At 32.5% G+C, this 20,100-nt stretch overlaps 3 protein-coding genes across 3 annotated transcripts in view; 1 reads left to right on the top strand and 2 right to left on the bottom strand.

The window, feature by feature from the left end:
* The window catches only part of LOC114327148 (phosphatidylinositol-binding clathrin assembly protein LAP-like), a 37,273-nt gene extending 29,192 nt beyond the window's left edge, over window positions 1-8,081 (bottom strand). Inside the window, exon 1 of the mRNA XM_028275668.2 lies at window positions 6,714-8,081. Within this exon, the coding sequence (XP_028131469.1) occupies window positions 6,714-7,747 (1,034 nt within the window). The 5' untranslated portion in view covers window positions 7,748-8,081. The remainder of the gene's footprint in view (window positions 1-6,713) is intronic.
* A 93-nt stretch (window positions 8,082-8,174) lies between these two features.
* LOC114327149 (tumor suppressor candidate 3) lies at window positions 8,175-14,991 on the top strand. Its single transcript, XM_028275669.2, has 6 exons — window positions 8,175-8,375; window positions 9,657-9,947; window positions 11,773-11,913; window positions 12,464-12,755; window positions 14,408-14,573; window positions 14,908-14,991. Exons 1-6 carry the CDS (start codon window positions 8,301-8,303, stop codon window positions 14,921-14,923), a joined length of 981 nt encoding a protein of 326 aa, XP_028131470.1. The 5' UTR covers window positions 8,175-8,300; the 3' UTR covers window positions 14,924-14,991.
* Window positions 14,992-16,713: 1,722 nt separating this feature from the next.
* On the bottom strand, window positions 16,714-18,792 carry LOC114327147 (uncharacterized). The gene is made up of 2 exons (XM_028275667.2): window positions 17,095-18,792; window positions 16,714-16,995 (listed from the first exon to the last, which is right to left on the bottom strand). The coding sequence occupies exons 1-2, from the start codon at window positions 17,946-17,948 to the stop codon at window positions 16,821-16,823; spliced, it is 1,029 nt and encodes a 342-aa protein (XP_028131468.2). The 5' UTR covers window positions 17,949-18,792; the 3' UTR covers window positions 16,714-16,820.
* Window positions 18,793-20,100: the final 1,308 nt, after the last annotated feature.

Genomic DNA, 20,100 nt, shown 5'->3' with positions numbered 1-20,100 from the left:
AAGTTACTTTACTTATGTATTGTTTATATTATCTATAAGTTTCATTGGTTCAAAGTGCTCAGTTTTGAAAAAAATTGGGTTTAAAATAAAACATTTTTTTTTTATTTTGAAAAAAATCGTAATTGTTTTTGGAATTAACTTAAAAACAATTAGGAATACCAAAAATCTCAAAGAGTAAAAAAATGTACGTTTTGCTTTTCCGAATATTTTTGATTTTTTGTTTTCTTGTTAGACAAAAATTGGTTATGCTATGGCTGTTCAAAATTTGACTAAACTTGTGATTAGTTACTCGTTCAAGCCATTTTAACTACAGCTTTTTCAAAACGAAGCACTTTGAACCGATGAAACTTACAGATCATATAAAGAATACATAGACAAAGTAACTTGTGAAGTGGTAATGTTAAAATATATATGTGATCCTAATTAGGGGGTGATTTTCGCGATTTTTTTACCAAAAAATAAAAGGGACGAACAATATTTTGAGCCTAATTCACTTACTTTTAATATTGCAAGTTTTTTTAAAAAACAAAATAAACCTTTTTCAAACACTTTAAAAAAGTTAAAATGAATTTTTCCCTAAAAGTGTTCCGTTTTTGGGTTATTTCACATTGAAATATTCGATTTTGAATTTGACGAAGAAGAACCTACTTTTCATTAGCTGCAACTCTGCTTCTACTGGGTCTACAGACCTCATGTATACACCATTTTTTTCAATTTTTTATGGGCTATATTTTTGCTAAGAATATTCTTTTTGATAAAATACTTTCTTTTTGAGCTATCTCCGGAAAACCGTCCAAAAACATGTTTTATTTTGTTAAACATGAACATATTCACTCGCAAAGTATTGACTTAGTGAAAAAAAAAAAAAGAATGTGTGTGTACTTTGTACGCATGTAAGAAGTTATACTTCTATTATATGATTTAAACGAAATTAATATACTTTTTATTTATATTTTGTTTAAATATTAAACTAATTTATACTTACTACTTCTCAAACATTTTTATTAGAACAGTGCCAAAAATTAAAATAATAAAAGAATAAAACACACACAAACACATTAAACAAGCCACAAATGATGTCTGAACATTAATTGTCGAAATTTTTTTTAACTAAATACTTATTTTCTGAAAATACAATTATATAATAAATATACTTACAATCATAAAATGTATTAAAAAAAAAACAAAAAAGAAAGTTTCTATTGGGACTCGAACCAGCGCTGATAAGCGCGGTTGGTATTGGAATTCATTCGCCTTCTACGCTTAGCCACAGACACTATGTGTCATTATTTACGAAGATCGACTAACTAAACGGATTAAACTTGTGATATTTTGATATTTTGAAAATTGATCAAATTATTTTAATTTTGAATTGAAATGATTTAGAATTGAAAAAATACAACAAAACATAGAGTAAGAAAACAATATATTAGGTGAATATTGATAGAAATTTTGATGGTAATCAAATTATATAAATAAAAGTATTACATACTACACACACCGGCAAAATTAGCCGAACACGTTAAAAATGGGACATGTTTGATGTCTCGTATTTCATAAACCAGTGGTCCGATTTGAGTGATTCTTTTAGTATGTTATAGCCTTATTATTTAAAAATATCGTTGTAATAATATTGTTGCTAGACAGGTAAATACCATTTTATACCGGGTGTACCAATCATACTGTGTTTTTTTCTTAAAGTTTGGAACACATTGTGGAATATTCTAGCATATGTAAAATATTAGAATTAATACTCGATTGTAGACTTAGGCTTGCTTAACATTTTCCTTTTCGATTCATTTACTTATGTGAGATAATAAAAAAGTCATGTGCGTTAACAACTATCCATGTTTTTCATCAATAAATCCTCATAGTAGGGGAGGAAAGTATACTAAATTTGCAGTTACTCGAGCGTTATGGGGACCTATTGGATTGTGAAGAGTATGTGATAAAATCAGAAAAAGGTTAAGTTAAGTTTTCCATAAAGTGGGGGACTTTTCATTTTTTAATTTAATTTTCCATTTGAAACAATCATTTTTCTCCGATTATAGCGCTATCTATCCATAATTCGAAAAAATATGTCGAATAAAAGTTGCTTATTTTTACGTAAAGGATCCAAATCTGCAATAAAAATTGGGGGCCCCTATTTAAGATTTTAAATTAAATCCCCCACCCCACCTCCGTGGGGGCTCGTGACACCCCACGGAGAGGGGTGGTGGTAAATTAAAAATTATAAATACGAACCCTGCGATATTTTGCGAAATGAACATCAGATCGTAAAACTGCAAAATACACATATTCAATATTTTTCAAAAATCTACCGAATGGCGCCAAACACGACCCCCCACGGAGGTGGGGTGGGGGGTTACAATAAAATATTAAATAGGAGCCCCCAATTTTTATTGCAGATTTGGATCCTTGACGTAAAAATAAGCAACTTTTATTCACAACATTTTTTCCTATTATGGATAAATGGTGCTATAATCGGAGAAAACGATTGGTGGAAATGGAAAATTAAATTGAAAAATGGAGAGTCCCACACTTTATGGAAACCCTAACTTAACTTTTTTTGGTTGTAGCACCCACTCTTCACAATCCACTCCAGGTCCCAAGAAAGCTCGAATAATTGCAAATTTAGCATACTTTTCTCCCCTACTATGAGGATTTATTGATAAAAAACATGGTTAGTTGTTAAAGCACATAACTTTTTTATTTTCCAACATAAGCAAATGAATCAAAAAAGAAAATGTTAAGAAAGCATAATTCTACAATCTAGTTTTAATTTTAATATTTTATATATGCTGGAATATTCCACAGGGTGTTCCGAACTTTAAGAAAAAAACACAGCATGCTTTTTACACCCGGTATAAAATGACATTTACCTGTCTAGCAACAATATTATTACGCCGATATTCTTAAATAATAAGGCTATAACATGCTAAAAGAATCACTCAAATCGGACCGCTGGTTTATGAAATACGAGACATCAAACATGTCCCATTTTTAACGTGTTCGGCTAATTTTGCCGGTGTGTGTATGTATTTTGGCAGATCAAATAGGTAGGTTTATACCCATGATACATTAACAATTATTACGTACCTGTTGCTTTTAAAAACTATTTAAAAGTCACTACAATATTATAAACTTTTTTGTTTCTGTCCTCACAACAATAAAACTAATATATTATACATTTGTTTACCTTTACCTTTACCTCCAAACCACAGCTGTCCTACAGCTGCCATATCGGATAATTTTTGACATGTCATTTGAACATCCAATCAGAACAAAGTTATAATGCGCATGCGCCGGGCTGATAGGTTTTAACATATAAAAAATCACCCTCTATCGCCGGTAAAGAAGTATAACTTCAAAAACTATAGAAGAAAAGTTGTTTAGAATTAGTCATTTTACCAATTCCGGTCTTATTTTAAATGTATTTTTTTCATCTTCGAGAGGGGGGTACCTATTCCATTTTTGTAAAATGGAGGGGATGTAGAATTGTAAACTTTTTCTTATATAATAATAGACAATTTCAACTACCTATTCCCAAATTTTCATCCTTCCTTAATTTTTTTTGGGTCAGATTGTTCTTTGATCGGGCTATATTCTGAAGATTTTTGTACGATGTATAATTATTATAAGTTTCTTACTCTAAAATTTGCTTTAAATGCTACACTTTTTTCTGATCGACAAAAAAAGTGAAAATATACTGTTTTTTGACCTTAATTTGTTAATAGCTAATTAAGTAGAAAAAATTGACTGCAGGAAACATATAGGTTCTTGTTATGGCGGTCCATACGACTCAAAACAACTGTTGTGTGTCTGGGCTAGGTCAGTGTCATGAGAAAAATCTTCTGGATTGTTACTTAATAAATTGTTATTAATACTTGGAAATAAAGAAATAATTCAACTAACCAATAATCAATCAACAAAAATTTAAAAACAAAATGAATATCTGGAGAGGAGTAATTAATAATCCATTTGTTTGTTTGCTTGGACAAACAAATGGATCAGAGAGAAAACAAAAGTAAAAAATATAACTGAACATATAACAGGGCTAAAGTGCAGATTTGCAGGCCACAATATGAGACAGGAAGATAAAAGATGGAATGCTGAAATACAAAAGTGGAGACTGTGGATAGGAAGACCTCAGATGCAATGGAAGGACAATATTGTAAGAGCTGCAGGAACCCACTAGAAAAGCGCAGCCAAGGACAGACAGATATGGAAGGCCTATGTCCAAAGTTGGATAGAAATGGGCTAAAGAAGACGAAGAAGTAAATAATAAATGACTAAGAAAGAATAGTCTCCAGTGTTAAAATGTGTAGTCTAATCATGCAAAGTTGGCAGTGACAAAGGATATTGTTAACAAAGGGACAATACTATTTACTATATTATATTAATTTGCATTTTCAGACATTTCATGCAGTGACTTTTAAAGTGAAGCTTTTATAGTGGCATTCATTTTTCTCTATAGTAAAATGAAAAATCATGATGACCAAACCAGTCACACAAATTGAAGAGTGAATTTACTCAACAAGGGAAGTCCATTATACTAATGTAAACATTTCATTTATTTATAAAACAAACCTATGTATTTCTACTAACCTTTTATTTATATCATATTAATGCGGAATATTTCATAATTTTTATTAGAATACTGGATTATAATGAAATAGTGGTTGATATTCTCCAAAATAATCTATTTTGCTCTCTTTATTATGACATTTGCTTTGAACTATGAAAGCATCTGTGTGAGGTTGCTAATTTTTGTAGTAAGTTTCAAATATTTTAAATGATCTACAAATTTTTCACAATGTGAAACAAAAATTTAAATGTTTCTTTAATTTATATTTTTTTATTCTGACAAAATGGCAGTGTTTGCTATGATTGATTACACAAACAATGCAGAATCAATATAATATTTGCAAAATGCTGGATTAATTGAAGAACAATTTATGTAAAATTCGAAATTGTTGACATTTATGTGTAGTCAGACAATAGATGGGTACAAATTAAACCATGGTTTTTGTTCAAAGTTAGCACTGCCACAGAATTAATTAAAAACAATAATAAATAAATAATAACATTTCTTTATTATATTTTAAAAATATTATTTAAAAATAAAGAAAACATAGTATGAAGCTTCGTGCTAGTCTACAGTACCACCAACTGTACTACTATTTTTATTTGGAATGATTGCAATATAACCTACTGGAGAAAGTGATAGGAGCTGTGGATGAATCATTGAAATGCTTAGTGGTTTTCCTTGATTTAGCTAAGGCGTTTGACACGGTCTCTCATAAAATTCTCTTAGATAAACTAAGTAATTATGGGGTTAGGGGAATTGCACTAAATCTAATAGCAGATTATTTGTCGGAAAGAGCTCAACGAGTAAAAATTGGCCCAGAATTGAGTTCTGAATCTATAATAAAATTCGGAGTACCACAAGGAACAGTATTAGGACCACTTTTATTTAATATTTATCTGAACAATATCACAAGAAGTAATAGTTTCAATGGCCATATTGTTTGTTATGCCGATGACACGGCAATATTATTTATGGGGAAAACATGGGAGGAGGTTAAAACCAGCTCTGAAATGAACCTAAAACAGCTAAACTTATGGCTAAAATTTAACAAACTGACATTAAATATTAATAAAACAAAATATATCGCCTTCAGCCCAACAATTGTTGACCAACCTACAAATTTTCATATAAAATTGCATAACGCAAAATGTCAAGGACAAAATTGTGACTGTTCTTCAATAGAAAAAGTTTTCTCTATAAAGTATTTAGGTGTCTTCATAGATCAACATTTACATTGGTCAGACCATATCACTCATGTCAGTAAATGAATAAGGGCTCTAATGCATAAATTTTATATCTTGAGAGATATTCTACCCAGGAAAAAATTAATCATGGTTTATAACTCACTTACAGAATCAGTCTTAAGATATTGTATTGTAGCATGGGGTGGCGCATTTAACAAAACTCTTAACATTTTAGAAACAGTTCAAAATACTCTATTAAAAATAATTAAAAAAAAAAAAGAAAACCGTATCCAACAAAAAAATTATATGATGAATCCAAGATATTTAGTGTTAAAACCCTCTACATCTACAACTGTGTTTTAAATGTTTATATAAACTCAAACAAATTTAAATTTCAAAACAACCGATTAACTCGATCAGTAACAAATATGGATATTAGTATTCAGCAGTTCAAAAAATCAGTAACACAAAGATCCCTGATGTTCTTTGGACCTAAATTTTATAACATAATTCCTATACATATCAAACAAGAACCTAAATTATTTAAATTTAAAAAATACATAAAAACCTATCTAAAAACCCACTTACAATTATTTTTGGACGCAATGTCTTAATGTATGAACGACAGCATAATCAGAGTAAAATTGGGTGTATATTGGTATTATAATTAACAAAGTATTCAGCAGCTAAAGAGGTTTACCGTCTATCTTGTTCTGTTGCATTATCTCTTCAATAGTTAGGTATGTTACTTCTTAGTTCCAACCGTAATACTACTTTTATGTACAATTGATACAGTTTCGATTGACATAGTACAGTGCAAAACAGGCAACTCTTGCCTAGGCATGGTGCTGAGTCAGTCGACACTAATAATATAGGATCTAAATGTAAAATGTTGTACACACATATTTTTGAATAAATTTGAAATAACATCAACTTACCTATAGTGATTTAGTGCTGCCTCCTCTTCAGCCACTGCAGCTTGCTTAAACGAGTCATCAACTGCAGTACCGAAGGCATTGCTTGTGTTTGACAATGCAGACACACCAGACTTGACATTCTTTTGGGCTGCAGCAGCTGTAGGTGTATTTCCTTCCAAAGATGCTAAATGTTGTTCCAGAGCATCTAAAAGACTGTTTGGAGCTCTGGTGAGGTCTGGAATGTCACCTTTGTCAATTCCTATATTTTCAGCTACTTTAAGAAACTCCGCAACTCTGTCCATCCTTATCAAAAACTTTTTATACAAATCTAAAGCTTCTCTACATTGTTTTTTATTCATTTCAAAATATTTTTCTAATAGATTGATTACTCCATCATTGTAACAGGCAAAAAGTCTGATGAGATCACGAAACAGCAACATGAAACACATGTTTATTACTCCGTTAGTGAGATCATTAGCAGTACAGTCAAATTCAAGAAGAGCGTCTAATTGATTTTGTAAAATAGGTAAGGTTTTTAAGAGATTTTCGGTATTCATTGTTCTAAGAGTACCCTCCTCCTTTCCTCTTTTTACTTTACAAAAATCAAAAGCAACTGATCTATATGATAAAGCTTTTTCATTTAAGTATTTAGCATACCTTCTAATAAATGGGGACATATCATAGCCAGTACGGGCTCCTACAGCACTTTGAACACCTGTCTTATCAACAAAATTTGAAAGTTGGAAGGAAACGTTGCTTGATGCTAAGTATTGAGTAAATCTTTCATTGCCATAGCACATAATATGATGTGTTGTAATCAAAGCCTTAAACACCACTATCCAACTGGTATTCTGTGATCTCTCTATCAATAAATTAGCCATTTGCGGTATAGATACATTGGGTTCATTAGTACAATGGATTAGATAGTCCAAATGTTTTTTCTTAGGTCCTAACATTTCCTCAGTTGTAGCTTTACATACTGACTTTGCGAGACCCTGCCCCGCTAAACTGTGTTTCGCTGCTAAAAGACGATCATTAATTGTTTGCCCCGCCATTTTTCCTATATAAATATTGCACTATATTCACGATATTTTTTTGAAACTCTAAAAATAATCACTCAAAAAATTTACACTAGGTCGATCATGTATGAAGTAAGAAGTGAGACCGGTGACAGCGATCAATAAAACAAAATTCAAAACTAGCAGTGCATTCAACCTTAAGAATAGAAAATATGTCAAGGTTGATTGTGTTTTCAGATAAACCACAAAAAATATTATTAAAAAGCTTCATTGTTTCTTATCAATATCCTAATGATCTTATGTTAAATATTATTTTCAACTGTTATCAGGATGAAGAATGCAAACAAAAATGTAATCGAGGTGATGGTTTTCTCAATAGTAAAGGCAGTCAGTACAGTTGAAGAACAAAAATAACAGAAGAAAGTGACAGTGACAGATGTTGGCTGGATGTGGATGTCAGTTTATTGACAAATGGCAAATGGTTGAATATTTATCTTGACGTGACTTTTTACTGATGTGTTGGCCGTAGGTGAATGGTTAGAATTTAAAGAGGTGTATTTTCGGTCTTTCGGAAATTAAAGAAATAAAGATGAAGTACTTATATTTATTATTATTTTTAAATTTAGTAGCTATAGTTAATGTTTATGGCCAACAAAAGAGACAGGTAAAGAAAATACTCGTTTTTAATTGATAATTTTAAAATGGAATCTGTGTTTAAAATAGTGAAATACAGTAGAGCCCTGATTATCCTTGCTCCAAGGAACCAGACAATCTAAAAAACATTTATTTTTTATAAATGCATATTTACACACTTACCTATCTACCAGAAAAGACAACACAAAAAGAAAATCTCACAAGTTTAAAATAACTTTTAACTTGCACAAAAAGATCATCAATCATAATTGGATCTACAACCTATGGTGGCTCTTGGCCTGTTCTAAAATCAGGGTTGTCCAATTTCATACTCTTTTAATACCTGTAAGTTGTCTTCCACCTGGTCCTTAAATGGTGCTCTGAGCCTGCCTCTCCTCTTCACTCCATCCGATATTTGGTTATAAATGTGTGCCCAAAAAGATACATAACAGAAAAAAACAGAATTGAAAAAAGTCAGTCACTTTTTCACTCTTTGATTTTTTTAAAATCTGCTCAAGTTTAAAATATCGACAAGGTCTGACGGTTCTCGTTGCTCAAAATAGTCTTGTAGAATATTGGCAGATTCCTCAGCCTCTTGCTTGGTTACTCTTTTGATTGATACTTTCCCATCACTTTCTTTATTTTGACTCAAATTAGTTTGAAATGTTCTTTAATTTTCAAGTGTTTGTGAAAAATCTTTGGGTACACTGGATTAATTTGCAGTTAGCACACATTACCCCAGAGATTATTATACCCTATGATATTTACTGCAGAAACCACTTGGTTAGAAAGTGCTTCATCTAGTTGTTGAACCCTTTCAATGATTTTCGTACAGATATGTTCTTAAAAGAGTCAGACTGATATATAAAATTTTGTAGATTCACATTGTATTTATTGACATGGTGTATTGTTTGCTTGCCAACTTCATAGATTCGTGATAATGATACGACACATTCATCTCTTTCACTTCTGTTCTGCACATCACTAGTTTTTGTCTGATTGTCCAATATTTATTTAGTGTGTGTTTAACACTAGTTATTAGCATTAAGGAAACACATGTTAAGTATATAGAAGAGTAGTGACTCTTCTCTAGTTGGCAATGAAATAAAACTAGCTCGCAAGTAGATAGAACCTCAAAAATGCAATTGAGTAATGGAAAATAATAGCACGAATAATCTGCACATAGTTAATCAGGGTTCTAGTGTACTATAATTATATCTCAAATGGAATGTAGTTTAAAAAATCTATGCATAAATAAGTAGTAGTATTTGAGTTTTATTTTAAATGAAAACATTATGATTGTATTTTTCAGCCCCATACCATGGCTGAGCGTGTCCAGCAACTAACGGACATGGCTAATAAACGACCAGTTTTGAGATTTAATGCTAATAAGTTTAGAGATTTCGTAAAAGCCTCACCAAGGAACTATTCAGTAATCATCATGTTCACAGCAATGGCTCCTCAAAGGCAATGCCAAGTGTGTAGACATGCTAGTGAAGAGTTTGCCATTGTGGCAAACTCTTATAGATACTCACAGAGTTATTCGAATAAATTATTCTTTGCTGTAGTTGATTTTGATGAAGGATCAGATGTGTTTCAGATGGTAAGTACCTTGTACTATACTCCAGCAAATAAAAAATGAAATGAAGCATGATCACTTCCATTTATCATACTTTTACCACAAGACATGTCAGTAGCAGAGAAAGGATGGGTATATGGTCAGGATATTAGTTTTCTCAGAGTTATAAGTACAGTGGAACCCCGATAAGTCGGCCCCCGATAACCCGGAAGTCCGGCTAACCCGGACCGATTTTCATCAGACAAAAATTTAACAAATAAACAATTTAACAATTTTATCAAATAAAAATGTATGTAGGCCAAATAATATTTCAGAGATAATGTGTATTTGTGTAATTTGAACACATAAGTACAATAGTAAAAATGATTCATGCACACGGTGGCAGCCAGAGCGACCGTCTCAGCTTATCGGAAAGAACAGACACCTGTCTGTATTCCTTTTTCTTTATTTATGTCAAACTGTCTTAGCATTGTTTAAAAAAGACGTGACTATTTAAAAATTCTTGTATTGTGTGTAGTACAGCCTATTAATCACTTCCGTTCTGTAATGTAATCGTGCTTCAGATTGTGTTTGCTTTGTCTACGTAATGGTAACAAAACGTAAAAATGTTGCAGTGACAATGGAAAAGAAACTAGAAACATTAGGTAGGATTGATAAAGACGAATCTTTAAAATAAATTTATTGCAGCATCATAATATGATATTATGCTACCATAGGTCTGGATCCCGCGTATGAAAAAAAAGTTGATTAATAGCAAGCTAAAAATTTATTAATAGCTTAAGGGTGTCTAGTCGGATAAACTTTGATATATGAGAACACTGGAACAGGGGCAGTTTTAATTGTGGAACAGGTCAAAAATTTGGAACGGTCAGAACACGAAAATGGCACATTTGTTTTGTCCGACAGAACAGACATAAACTCTCCGAACAGAGATTAAACTCTCATGCAAAAATCAGACTGCTATTTATCACCTGTCATAATTCCTGTCATTTGACATATTCTACATGTTCCACTCATTAAAACGCCAATTTGGTGATAAATAGCAGTCTGATTTTTGCATGAGAGTTTAATCTCTGTTCGGAGAGTTTAAGTCTGTTCTGTCGGAAAAAATACATGTGCCGTTTTCGTGGTCTGACCGTTCCAAATTTTTAACCTGTTCCACAGTTAAAACTTCCCCTGTTCCAGTGTTCCCATATATTAATGTTTGTCCGACTAGACACCCTTAAGCTAATAACAAATTTTCAGCTTGCTATTTATCAATTTTTTTTTGTACGCAGGATCCAGACCTACCATATTATGGTGTCGGTACATCTCTACAGTATGACTGAGTTTTTTACCAAGAAATGAACAAAACTCAACTATACGTAATTTAGATGTGTACTGTGCATATGTGTTTCATGTTTTTGTAATTGTAATGGAGGTTATTTATTAATTTTTACTATATTCTCCGGCTAACCCGGATTTTCGATAACCCGGATCGGCCGCGGTCCCGATTAATCCGAGTTATCGAGGTTCCACTGTATGTACTTATATTGTGTGTTGTATACAGGTGCCTTTATTTTTAACGATATATTGCTTTTGTTAAATATTGTTTAATTCAATAAAAATGGAAGAAGCTAGTACTAGAAAGGAGAGCATAAATGTGAAAAGTTCTCGTAAACGTGTAAAATGACTAGCAAGGAAACATATTTTCACACACTCCGCCAATGATGCAATTCACAATTTTTTTTATTTTACTATACTAATTTCATTTTTGGTTTGCTAGACTATAAATTACTACAGGTTTTTATCGATTCTTTTTGCAAAATATCTTTTATATTGAGACATATTAATATTATATCATTTTAAGTTAAGACTGAATACTGCCCCAGTATTTATTCACTTCCCACCTAAAGGAAAACCAAAGAATGCAGATACCATGGATATTCAAAGGATAGGTTTTGGTGCAGAAACCATTGCTAAATGGATAGCAGAAAGAACTGATAACCAGGTAAGCATGTCTCTATGTTGCTTCTTACTAAAATACTACAAAATTTACAACTAGGAGATACACATGATAAATATGTATTTGTTATATGTGTATTTCTGTCAAATAAAACCAATTTTCTAATTCTAAGCACATACTCTCAAAAATTTATTTTGAACTCTCTCGATACTTTAGATGTTACTATTATATGAAGGAGACCAAATGAGAGAATCGCACTTCTAAACCGATCGAACTAAACTAAAGCATAACCGTTTATATGATGATCATTTATAATTCTGACTTTTGCATTTTGTTACATTCGTAATTAACGAATTTGGTTTACGTTTAGTTTGCAATGGTTATAGTCAACCTTCGTTAGTGAAGTCAGCACTAGAAGGAGAAAGTTTAGGAAGTCGGGCACTTTTAATTTTTCTTCTAAAGATCGTGAAGAAAATTTAATTGATTTGAAATATTCCACGCTAACATTCCCAAATCACATTCATACACAGAAACTACTGTTTTCCTTTTTTTTTAGTTCTTATGAATACATGTTTTATCCACTTTTTTGTTTCAGATCAGAGTATTCAGACCTCCCAACTACTCTGGAACCTTTGCACTGATTATTCTTTTTGCCATTGTCGCTGCATTCTTATACCTGCGCAGAAACAACCTAGAATTTTTGTACAACAAGACGATGTGGGGACTAGGAGCTCTCTTTTTCTGTTTCGCTATGACTTCAGGACAAATGTGGAACCACATTAGAGGACCCCCTTTCATACATAAAACTGGAAATGGTCAAATTGCTTACATACATGGATCATCGCAAGGACAGTTTGTGTTTGAGACATACATTGTTATGTTTTTGAGTATCCTTTTTAAAATATTTATAAAAAAATGTTACTTAATATACAGGTACAGTAAACTAGAAATAACAGGACAGGAAAATACATACAGTGCTAGTTAAAAGTCCTCTCCCCCTCGTATCATTTGAACGGTTATTCTTATAATAGTGAAATTTCTTCTTCTTTCTGTATAGACATGATTATGCCTGTTTTTTCAATGTGTCTCTAGTAAGTTGTCATTCCGTCTCTCGCTGTCCTGACTATCCTATTTGTTGTCATTCTGCTTATGTGGTCATTCCATTCTATTCTTCTGTTTCTTACCCAGTTATTAATGTTATACACCTTGCATCTCTGTCGTATATCTGTACTTCTAGCTCTGTCCCATAGTCTTACCATCGATTTTTCCAAGGGATTTCATCTCCTCTATTTTGAGCAATCTTTTTGTCCTATCTGTGTCGGGTCGTGTTTCTGCCGCGTATGTCATTATTGGTCTGATGACTGCTTTGTAAATTCTGCCTTTCATTTCTTTTCCGATATTTTTATTTCTCATATTATGTCATTCAGGCAACCTGCGACTCTGTTTGCTCTATTCACTTGATCTTCCACTTCTGTTTCGAGCCTTCCGTAGCTAGATAGTGTGATGTCTAGGTATTTAAACTCCATCACTTGTTCTATTATCTGACCTTCCATCTCCAATTTACATCTTATTGGATCTGCTGTTACAACCATGCATTTTGTCTTTTGTGAGGAAATTAACATGTTGAATTTTCTGGGGATTATGTCGAATTGGTGCAGCATACGTTGTAAATCGTCTTCACTTTGAGAGATTACTGTTGCATCGTCCGCATAGCAGATTATTTTAAGTTGTTTTTCTCCCATTTGGTATCCTTTTTTAGTTCTTACTTTTTTTATTATTTCGTCTATGATCAGGTTGAACAATAAAGGACTCAAGGAATCCCCCTGTCTTATCCCATTGTCGGCTTCAATTGGGTCAGTTAATTCATCGTCCAATTTTACTTTTATTAACGTTCTTTAATGTGACCCTGTCAAATGCTTTCTTAAGGTCCACGAAACATAAATATGCTGTTTTGTTGTATTCCAACGATTTCTCTTGAACTTGCCTCATTATAAATATAGCGCCAGTGCATGGCCTTCCCGACCTAAAACCTTGTTGTTCTTCTGCTTATGTTATAATTTCATTCAATTTGTTTGTTATCACTTTGGTTGTTAATTTTAATGTTGTGTTTATAGTGAAATTTGAAGGGAGGAAATAAATGGATGTAGGCTTCTCAAATAGTCATAACAGGTGACGTAATAGTGTCAGATAAGGTTACACAGTCACTTTGACTGTTAATTTGAATAAATACTATAAATTACCACCACTATGTATTTTGTTTCTTACAATTTTTTTGTCATTTAAAAAATGTTTGTACTTAGATGTGTTCTTTTAACGAAAATGCTTATTGAAACACAAACGAATATGATTGTTTTTTTTATTTACATCATCATGAAACTGTTGAATAATGCTAAAAAGTCAACTGTTATGAAATGAAAGTAGATATTTTTAATTGCTATTTTCATTTGGTAGCAGCAGAAGCAACTGCTACATCAAAATAGCGGGTTGGACACATATCTATTACCAGCTTTTAGATTAATTTTCCTTAACATAATCACAGATGGAGCTGTTGTACTGGGAATGATTCTGCTAACTGAATCAGCAAGAGGCAAAGGCGACCCCAAAAAGCGTAAAATCTTTGCTGTCTCTGGCTTAGTGCTGCTATCAGTTTTCTTCTCTCTATTGTTGTCTGTATTTAGAACAAAAACTCAAGGCTACCCTTACAGGTAAAAATTTTTATATAATTTTATAAACTGAAAGTCGAACAATTAGGAATGCACATCATAGATTTAATGACTTCATAACCCACCAGTACAAACTTGACGACAAACAAATTCAACAAATTTTTCCTCATATATTAGTTTTTTCGCTACCGTTAGGTCTAACAGGAAACTTCTTCTTTTATGGCCTTTGGCAGCTGTGTCATATTTTTTTTTTAAATTTAGAATATGGCAACAAGGGGAAAATTACGTGCATTGCTTATTGTTTGACTTTTCCTTTCCTACATACAATTAATATATTTCTATTTAAATTTATAATTATTGATATTTTTTGTTTCAGCTTCCTTTTTAAATAAATTTAAAAAGAAGGAATTTAAATGTCATTGTATGATGTTATAGATTGAATAAAGTTTTGTTAAAACAGTTTAGTAATATTTTTTATTTCCCAATTTTATTGTCTTGTTGCAATACCAAAAATATTGATACATATATACTTTAGTAGTACGATAAAAAAGTAAAAAATCAAATCTGCATAAAAAAATAAATACTGCTTCTTGTGGTTTTATCTGTTGCTTTCTGTACATAGGATGGCCTCTATACAACATGAGGACATCAGAAAGAGACTCGGGATATATACATACGTTGAGTCTAGAATAGTAGTAATTCCCAGTGGAATCGCTATACACTCAACTACATGGGGGTACACATCGTCTACATCGACCCTCAAGTGGGGGTCTACATTGACCCCAAAGGGTCGATGAAAACCTGAAAGTGCTCTACGTGGACGAAAAAAATGGGGGTTAGTGGCAAAAATTGCAAAAAAACTGTATACTTACTTAATTGGTATAATCTTGATATTAAAAAAATTTTTATGGGAAATAAGCCACAATTAAATTGAAAAAAATAATTTTATTAACGTTTCGACGCCCAAATCGGGTGTCGTTGTCAAAATACAAAATACTACTAAAATAAAAATGTTGTTGCTAAGTTAAATATTCTTCTAATAATTTATTTAATCTGACTCATTTATATTGGCAATTCAGACATACATATATTAAACATTTTAAAGTAGAAGACTTTAAAATGATATTGCCAATATTTATGAAAAAAAAATTATTTTTTTCAATTTAATTTTGGCTTATTTCCCATAAAAATAGTTAATCACAAAAATGTCACAAGGAAATAGCTTCAGAACAACATTAAAAAAATCACAAAAATGTAATATTAATATAAGAAATATCATCGGTCTTAAGGCCGGTTTTCAAAATACGTTTTGTAGGTCATGCAAAACGTAAGACAAAATATTTTGTCCAGTAGGTATATATATAAACTACGTTTTCCTTTCCGTTTTCTACCTCAGTTCCAAGATAGAGCTAGAAACACCGAACAAAACTTCAGCATAGAGACCATTATATTTTGATATAGCAAATAAGTTTACTTATCTGGGTTCGCTTATAACAAGCGACAATGACACATCTGAAGAAGGAAAATAAGAACATTGCTAGCGAACAAATGTTATTTTAGGCTAAACAAGCACATAAAAAACAGAAATTTAAGCAAAAAGCCAAACTAACAGTATATAGAACACCCATCCTACCAGTGCTAACGTATGAGTCAGAAACATGGACCATCTGCAAAAAAGACGCAAAAATCGTCCGATTGTCTTTGAAAGGAAGACACTAAGAAGAATTTTGGGCGCTATCTGTGAGTATGGTATTTAAAGAAGGCGATATAATTTCGAATTGTACGAGAAGTATACCTACAGAAATAGTAAACGTAGAAATGTAATATCTCGGACATGTGATTTTATTTATTTAGCATATGGACTTTCACAGTACGATAAATACACAAATATAATATATTATTCAAACACTAAAATATAACGAATGAGTCTAAATATTAATGTGCAATTTACACAGCCATTCAATTGCTTCTGGGGGGCATTCCACAAAGTCCTGGAGGTTTCCACGGTAAGCACGATTTAGACAATCTGAAACACAATGACTTATGGTCTGTCTAGGTGATCCGCAATCGCACTGTTGACAACAGAGAATCAGCACATTTACCATGTCCGGTATGTATGCGATTAAGCCTCGCCCAGGTGAACCGGGGCAGACCCGATCCGATGAAACCCTGGGTTCAAGGGCGCCCACAGGATATTTCCTCAGGGGGGGGCAAAGGGTATTGAAACAAAAAATACAAGAAAAATTGTTTTGCTGTTTAAAACGCAACACGGTTAGTGTCAGTAAAATGTTACTTAAATAATAATTGAATTCTGGTGTCCATCGCCAATAAATCAATTACTTTCTGCATGAAGTTTTCTATATTTTCTTTTATTTTTCTTCTGTGTACAGATAACAGGCATAGCCCACTTAGACGATTGTTCGACATCGTATTCCTTATCCAGGTCTTCACACGTTTGAGAGTGCTGTAAAAAAGTATCGAGGTTGTTATATTGTAATGTAAGTTTTAGAAGAACTGAAACACATGGATAAGAATATAACGTAATAAAATTATAGTTAGTTACCTGAATGATCGCTCGATGGTGCAAGTTGTTGGTGGCAGATAAAGAGCTATTTGGATGGCTTTTGCTACTGACGGCAAAAAGCAGGCATGCTCATGCTCAAGAACCTCTATTAAGTTCAGTTTTTCCAAGGCTTTGGCATCTATCTCCGTGTTTTTCCAAAGGTCGAACCACAGTTTCGCTCTGTTCGATTCAATTTGCTTGGCCAAACCATAATTTGCAAGACATTCAACATTTTTCTTTTCATTTTTCATGACAGATATAAAGTTACTTGAGTTTTCAGATGCTTGTCTGTGCCATTCAGAGTTCATATGCGATTTCGCATTTTCATGAAACTTTCTGAAATTGGTGAATGGGCGATTTATAAAGCCGCTTTGATAACTACCATGGGTTACGCGGGGCCTAAACAGTACACACAACTTGCATAGCCCACCTTTAACTTCTTTTGAATAAGCTAACCAGGGGTACGTATTTAACCATTCATGGATAAATGGTCGTTTGCCATCGTCAATATCATACTTGAAATTGTAACATTTATCTGGCTTCCATGGGTTTGTTAACAAAGTAAATTTCAAGCGATCGTTCAAGCTACACATTTTATTAGTATCAAGGTAGTTCCCAACATCCAAATTTAAACTGTCTTCAACAATCGCAAAATTATCCGATGCGGTGGCCGTTACAACGTTAGTTTCTCTTTGAGAGGCGGATACAGCTGACTCCAAGCTAGATGGCCCTGCTACAGCTAAATCATTTTGACTGCATACTATACTACTGTTTTCGGTACTGTTCGGTATGTCAGATCCATCATCAATTTTCAGCCGCTTGTTTGGCTTGTTAAAGAACTTCCTTATGTCCATTTTTCTACAAATACAGTAGGCTAATTAAATTGATGCATTCAATCAGCTAAGTGTTAGGTGTCAAATAAATTAACGCATTTAACCGGGGAGTAGGCCGATAAATGGACAGAATAAGACCAAATGGATAATTTAGTTGCATTGAAAAATATTTTTAAAACCTTTTAGAGAAGTAAAAAATTCATCTAAGTTAATTAAAATTTGTAGATTAAAATACCTACCTTGCACAGTTGAATATCTCAACTGCGATACAGGAATAACTTATTTTCTTAAAGTAGGAAGGGTACTTATAAAAAATGTTATTACTTCAAGCACAATTTTTGAAATAAATATTGTAATTGTACTTCATAGACGCAAATGATGTTATTTTAATTCATAAAAAAGTATTTTTTACCTTTACACACAATAGATAACTACCTCGTAAAAATAAGCCTATTTTATTTAAGGTCAAGTGAGAAATAAAGTATATTATATAATACTTACACGTTGCACAAAAAACACTTTTAACACGTTAATATAAGTTCTATGAATAACAGTATATAAATTGTGAGCACTACCGTACTACTAGACGTATCAGATCGGCCGTTCAGCCCACCTATTTCATTTCTCAACTGGATAAGCCTAGACCGGACATCATCAGTGCATGCGGCATGCGCACCGAAAACGATGCGGTTCCATCCAAACATATGCGTCTCAGTCAGAAGGGATAAGGGATTGAGAAAAAATACATTTAAACTGGCATATCTCGTGAGCGATTATGATTAATATGGAATTTATTTTATAATATAAAGTAAGAGAGAGCTAAATATTTTTTACACGCTTTCGCCAAATTCTCAGGGGGGGCGATGGCCCCTCCCTGGGGGCGCCCTTGCCTGGGTTGGGGTGGATATCTGAATATAGTCTGCTGCTATTTTTGGCATCCATGTGGACCATTGCCTTTGTATATCATAGGAATCACCAATTGTTCGGGCAGATCTGATTGGAGGATTTCTAGACCTCAGTCGCTGGCGCTCTTTTGATATGTCTGGTATGTTTTGAGATTGGTAATTGTATGTTGGCTACAATTTTCTGGTACTCTCTCACTAATGCTGCTGTACGGCGTAGATCTGGTGGAGCAATCTTGCTCAAAGTAGGCAGCCATCTCACTGGGGTTGATTTTATTGTTCCAGTGATTATTCTCATGGTTTGATTAATGGACATCGATTTTGTTTGTATGTGCACTATTTAGCCATACTGGTGCACAATATTCTGCCACTGAAAAAACCAAAGCTAGAGCAGAGGTCAGAAGAGTATCTGCAAAAGCCCACATAACAATTTCATGTTCTTAGTAGATTCATAGAACATACTTTTCAGAAAAAGTATATACTAAGAATATGCGTAATTACCATTGCGAATGTGCAGAGCACATACTGAGTATATACTACATTACAGTACTTAAACGTTCTATGTATATACTTAGAATGTACTACCGCACTTCTTCTCAGTATATACCAAGAATATACTTTTTAGGATATTCTAAGAAGGTGCTATAAACCTTCTATTTATATACTTAGAATGTACTACCTCACATCTTTTAGTATATAGGAAGAATGTACTTTTTAGTATATGGGAAGAATATTACAAGGAAGTGCTATATTGCTCAGAAGCATGTTTTCAGCATCACCGAATCTCATCCTAGGTTCTACTTTCTACTAAATTTACATATTACATATATGAGAATGTAGTTAGTACATTCTACAATATTACTTAAAAAGTAAATATAAAATATTATATAAATTTTAGTTAGTTATATCAATATTATATAGGTAAGTAGGTATATATATTTAGTTATTATGTGCATATAAAAATAAAAATGCTGAATATATAAATTTATATATTCATATTCATATACCTATCGTACCCAAATAAATATTATGTAACATATGTATGTAAATAACTAAAATTTATATGTTGCTTATATGTACCTATATACATACTTACTATTTAAGTAATATTGAAGTACCAAAATGAATTTTTTATTTGTAAGTTGACCGCAAACAAAATAAAACGTTTAATTATGCATGTTCCTATTCCTGGTTGAAATACTTGGTCTTCCTCACAACACAGCATAGACATTGTTAGTGTTAAGTGTAGACACAAATGCCAAATGCCTATT

This window comes from Diabrotica virgifera, chromosome 3 (assembly GCF_917563875.1).
Source record: "Diabrotica virgifera virgifera chromosome 3, PGI_DIABVI_V3a".
Taxonomy (NCBI): domain Eukaryota; kingdom Metazoa; phylum Arthropoda; class Insecta; order Coleoptera; family Chrysomelidae; genus Diabrotica; species Diabrotica virgifera.
The sequence above is the reverse complement of the archived record's forward strand: the minus strand, read 5'-3'. Positions and strand labels throughout refer to the sequence as shown.

What these genes read in the sequence shown, in the direction of transcription:
- LOC114327149 (XM_028275669.2), top strand. Translation starts at nt 8,301, where the DNA reads ATGAAGTACTTATATTTATTATTATTTTTAAATTTAGTAGCTATAGTT. An exon ending in ATGGCCAACAAAAGAGACAG is followed by an intron (nt 8,376 to 9,656) that starts GTAAAGAAAATA and finishes TGTATTTTTCAG; the next exon opens with CCCCATACCATGGCTGAGCG. An exon ending in GATCAGATGTGTTTCAGATG is followed by an intron (nt 9,948 to 11,772) that starts GTAAGTACCTTG and finishes TATCATTTTAAG; the next exon opens with TTAAGACTGAATACTGCCCC.
- LOC114327147 (XM_028275667.2), bottom strand. Translation starts at nt 17,948, where the DNA reads ATGGACATAAGGAAGTTCTTTAACAAGCCAAACAAGCGGCTGAAAATT. An exon ending in ACCATCGAGCGATCATTCAG is followed by an intron (nt 16,996 to 17,094) that starts GTAACTAACTAT and finishes ACTTTTTTACAG; the next exon opens with CACTCTCAAACGTGTGAAGA.